Consider the following 4,567-nt stretch of genomic DNA (forward strand, 5'->3'; position numbering starts at 1 on the left):
TTTTATTTGTTTAAAAATGTAATTGACATGTTCATAGTTATCAATAAATATTTTTTTTTCTAACCATCCAAAATACAATTTTTTAAATCCATATCAACATTTCTTCAGGAGATAATGTTGTATTTTATTTTTATTACACATTTTTTCGTTTAATCACGTGAGTACTCACGTGAGTGATCACGTGAGTAATCACGTCATGAATTGATCGATACATTCACGTGAGTACTCACGTTAGTAACCACGTGAGTAATCACGTGAGTACTCACGAGAGAACTCACGTGAGTTTTTTCAGCAGGGTATGACACCGGCACGAACGACGGCAAATTGTCGGCATTTTTTTATCACGCCGTGTTGGCACTCATGGCAGCATTATAACGACATTTTGAGGAGCTACATGACGGCATTGTGCCTTCGACCCGTGTTCAAAATTTATTAACATTTGGCGCTGTCAGAGTGCTAGCAGAATGCCTGCTGGGAGTGCTGCTCGCCATGACAGCATTCTGTCGGAACGAAATTCCCGCAGAATCCTGGCTTTGTTGGCTGCGAAACTTAGAAATTTTTCAGCCGCACAATTCACGAAATAAGGCTTTTCAATGTATGATATTTTAAGGCTGTTGATTTTGTTAATTTGGGCTATTATTTATTCACCGGACTTTGTTCGTTGTCAATTTTCACTAATCATATTATTATGACTACTCTTTTATAACTACCGAATTTATAGCAGCCTGCAGGTTTCGCACCTATACACGAAATAACCGGCGAATTTCGATGTTGTTATCGCGTTGATAATAATTCTGGTTATTGTTTATTACGATTACTTGCAACTTTATTAATATCAACAGCTACTCGCAGTATATAAGGACACAATTGTCCATGACTTATAACAAGTGTTCGTGGTCGAGTGGTAAAGTGCCAATACCCGTCAATACCCGACTGCGACTTAAATGATCATACGAGGCTATCACCCAAATACTGGTGGCTATCCGAAAATAGCAAGTTTATTAATGATCTGCGTCATAGATTAACAAGAAACTAACCCCAAAATTAATCTCACCAAAGCCTAACGTCTCACACATATTCTCCAAACTAATCTACGCCGGGACAAATTATCCCAAATGTAAATAATGTACATATAGTTCTATAAGATGTTATTTATTATTAATTTTATACCTTTGTTTTCCCCAAAAAAGCTTGTAAGCGTGACAAGAATGCCTCCAAGATAATTTGGTTTTTATTTTTTATTTTAAATTTTTCTCCAAAAACCAAATCACGCAGCGATGTAACAATGTATTACACTGTAATTATTGTACGCAAAACCCCCCATTGTACAAAAAACCAAAATCCCAAATATGCAGCAGCTGTAGCTCTCTTTACTAGAGACATATGACTCCATGCAAATTGTTTTCCAAACCAATGTTGTACTATTTTTGCCTCGTTTTGTATGTATCCCAAACTTCTGTATATGTTAACCTACTTTGAATAAACGAAGCTATAAAAAAAAAGTGGTAAAGTGCCAGCCTGCTAATAATTTTTTTCTTTTTTCTTAATTTAAGTGCCGGCACGATGCTGACACCGCGTGCCAGCATTGTGCTGAGCACAATGCCGTCATTTCCGTGTCCCAGAGCAGGGGTACCTGGACGTCACGCATGGCCCATTCCGAGCAGTCACGGTGCCGTCATTCCGCCGACATCATGTTATCGGGCGGGGAATAAATTTTGAACACGGGTCGAAGGCACAATGCCGTCATAGTAGACAAGCTAAGCGGATTCTAGTCTACTTACCTACCATCGGTAATGTAGATCTCTAACCCAAGTTACCGACTGATCAGCTGATACAACTTACCGGCCGAGTAACCCAACTTACCGACAGAGCAGCTAACCCAAGTTAACGACTGAGTAACCCAAGTTATCGACCGGGCTGATGACCCAAGCTACTGACCCCGGGGAATCCCCGAGGGGGTATAACTCAAGTTACCGATAGGACCCAAGACTGGGAATCCCAAAGGTGAAAATTAATTCACCTCAAAAAAATTGAAAAAAAATTTTTTTTTATTTAACGTTTTTATAATTTTTTTTTAAGATATTCTCAGAATCTCTTGTATCCTTCTCGTTCAGGTAGAGAGCGTATGTTGCTGGAGTACTTCTCAGTCAGCTTACTTTTCTTCTGATCTGCTTCTTGTCGGTTCTGAGAAGTATCCTTCATATTTTTACAATCAGGAAGTGAAGTATACCTCACGTTGCTCTTCTTTTCTCGATCCATGTCTCTCTCGATGGATGCTGGGAGAATCACAGAGTATTTATAGGTGTCCAATCCATGTAAACGTTGTCCAGGTAGAATTTTTTCATCATCTTAACATTGTGGAGTGCGCATTTGGCTTTGTACGCCCCGTTGTGATTGGTGCAGATCGTCACCAACTTTGGCTAGTCCACGCAGGGAAAGCCTAATTTTTCGATATCTTGAACTCCGAATTTACAGCGCTCCAACCACTCACTTTTCACTGGACCAATCACAAGTATCTTCGTGACGTATCATAAAGTTGATCGAAGAATATCTCCGATTTGAGTGTAGAGTAGATTACCCGAAGTTCAAGGTATGCCATGATAGCTGCGCTCGAGCCATGAATTTTCCTTTCTGTACTTGTTCGAGAGTCTGCGCCAAGGAAAGGGTTCCTTGAATAGCCAGACTAGATGTTCACCGTGTAGAGGCGCTATCGCCAACTCTTTGATGATGAAGTCGTCCACAGGTTGCTTGAAGCCCTACATGTCCACCATGAACTCCATCTCGAAGTGACTCAGACAAGTTTCTTCACGTCTCCACTCACAGGATTGTACTGTACAATGCGATCGTGAAGTATCAAACAGTAAGCTGACGTTCCAGCTGGGAAATTGTTTCTCGCTTCGAATTCTAGACGAACGTCCATTGGAGCGCTCTTCAACGACTCGTTCTGCTTGGAGCAGTCTATCACAATGAGAGGCAAGTGCGTGATGTAGTCAGTTTTATTCAGTACAGGCTCGGCCTGTTTCTCGTAGTACGCACTCTAGAAGTTGGTGTACATTTCGTAGAGTACAACATACTGGTTGTGAGATATATCTAGATTGAGATTTCCATAGGGATAGCACTGCGAATTCAGGAAGAGTTTCACATTGCTGATGTTGCAGTGATCAGAGCGACTGGCATTAGCAACTTTCTGTCCTTTTCGATTCTTTTGGAAACCCACCACAACGAAGCGGGGCTTCTCCATCTGATTGGAAGTTTTCACCGTCCAGACGTGTTTTGGTGTAGTTGGAAGCAGCGGATACTCGAACAACTCCCAACTGTGAAAGCTCATGGCAATGGGTCTATCCTTCTCGATGTAATTCAGAAGACGTATCTTGTGAGCATTGGATGCCAACACATACGGCATGAGCCATTCGATTCTCGTTAAATTAATCTTGAAATCTTCAAAAGTAGCTGGATTACCGGCTGCCGTTTGAACAACAGCATTTAAATCGTTTCTCGATCTCGTGATTATGAGCTCGTGCTTGACGTTGACCACGATCTTGCGATAATTTTCGGCGATGCCGAGGATCATGTTCAGAGGAATGCATACGTCGAAGTACCCCTCGTTATTGCTCAAACTCAACGCTGTCTCCTTGACGTCGAGCCATCCCGCGTTCTCCAAACTCTGATTGGGATTGATGGATATCCAACCCTTCATTAGGGTAGTCAAGCCAACATTCTTACACCTGTCGATCTCGATAGCGTTTATCTCATATCGAACTTCCTCGAATAGATGACAGATGGCGTTATTGACTAAGCTGGCATTCTCCACAAAACTATTATCAGCTTTGACGATTCGACCGCACACGTGCAATGAACTGCGTGCTGGCAGAAGACATAGATCTTGATGTTGAATGGAGATGCGGATCTCGTCGCTGTTGTTGTAAGTGCTGGCTGTGTATGGCTGGTGCGCGTGAATCTCGTAGTGCGCGACTGACTCGTCAAACGCGACGGGTGTCTGAATGTTTAAAATCTCTTCCATGCCAGTGACAGATGAATACGTACTTCAATCTTTTCCACCAACGACTCGCAAGCCTAGACTTTTCAGAAATTGAATGTTTCGCCGTGTTAGCGCTTTAACTGCTCGTCGACGACTGATCGTTGGTCGAGGTTTCGAGCTCCTTATATAGCTGCTTCTGTGATTGTACACGATACCCATCCTCAGACTTGCTTCACATGCAATCTGATAGTTATGACTTCCTCTCGAAAATTCACCAAATTACCGTCTTGGTCGACTATGCGCACTTGCAAGTGATCTATGCTCTTGACAGCGATTGGAAGGTAGATTACCTGCGATGGAACTTCGATGATCTTGTATCCTGGTGGTACTGCTGGGAAGAACTCGTGTATCGTGTGGACTCTTTGACTGTTTATATAGGCACCCGATGTGATGTTGCACTCGACGCGTATGCCGTTGACCTTGATGATACGCACAGGTAGATCAGAGCTGTGAGTGACGTTTGCCTCGAGAATGCGTCTTTTGAAGCCCAGTAGCGAAGCTATGGAGTCAGCTGGACGGAAATCAATA

The 4,567-nt window shown here is 42.5% G+C and overlaps 1 protein-coding gene across 1 annotated transcript; it reads right to left on the reverse strand.

Annotated features, from left to right (window-relative positions):
- Positions 1–2,585: 2,585 nt before the first annotated feature.
- On the reverse strand, positions 2,586–4,021 carry LOC116415993. Its single transcript, XM_031922095.1, has 3 exons — positions 3,068–4,021; positions 2,822–3,037; positions 2,586–2,756 (listed from the first exon to the last, which is right to left on the reverse strand). The coding sequence occupies exons 1-3, from the start codon at positions 4,019–4,021 to the stop codon at positions 2,586–2,588; spliced, it is 1,341 nt and encodes a 446-aa protein (XP_031777955.1).
- Between the last annotated feature and the right edge of the window lie 546 nt (positions 4,022–4,567).

The sequence above is a fragment of the Nasonia vitripennis genome, chromosome 1, assembly GCF_009193385.2.
Source record: "Nasonia vitripennis strain AsymCx chromosome 1, Nvit_psr_1.1, whole genome shotgun sequence".
NCBI lineage: Eukaryota > Metazoa > Arthropoda > Insecta > Hymenoptera > Pteromalidae > Nasonia > Nasonia vitripennis.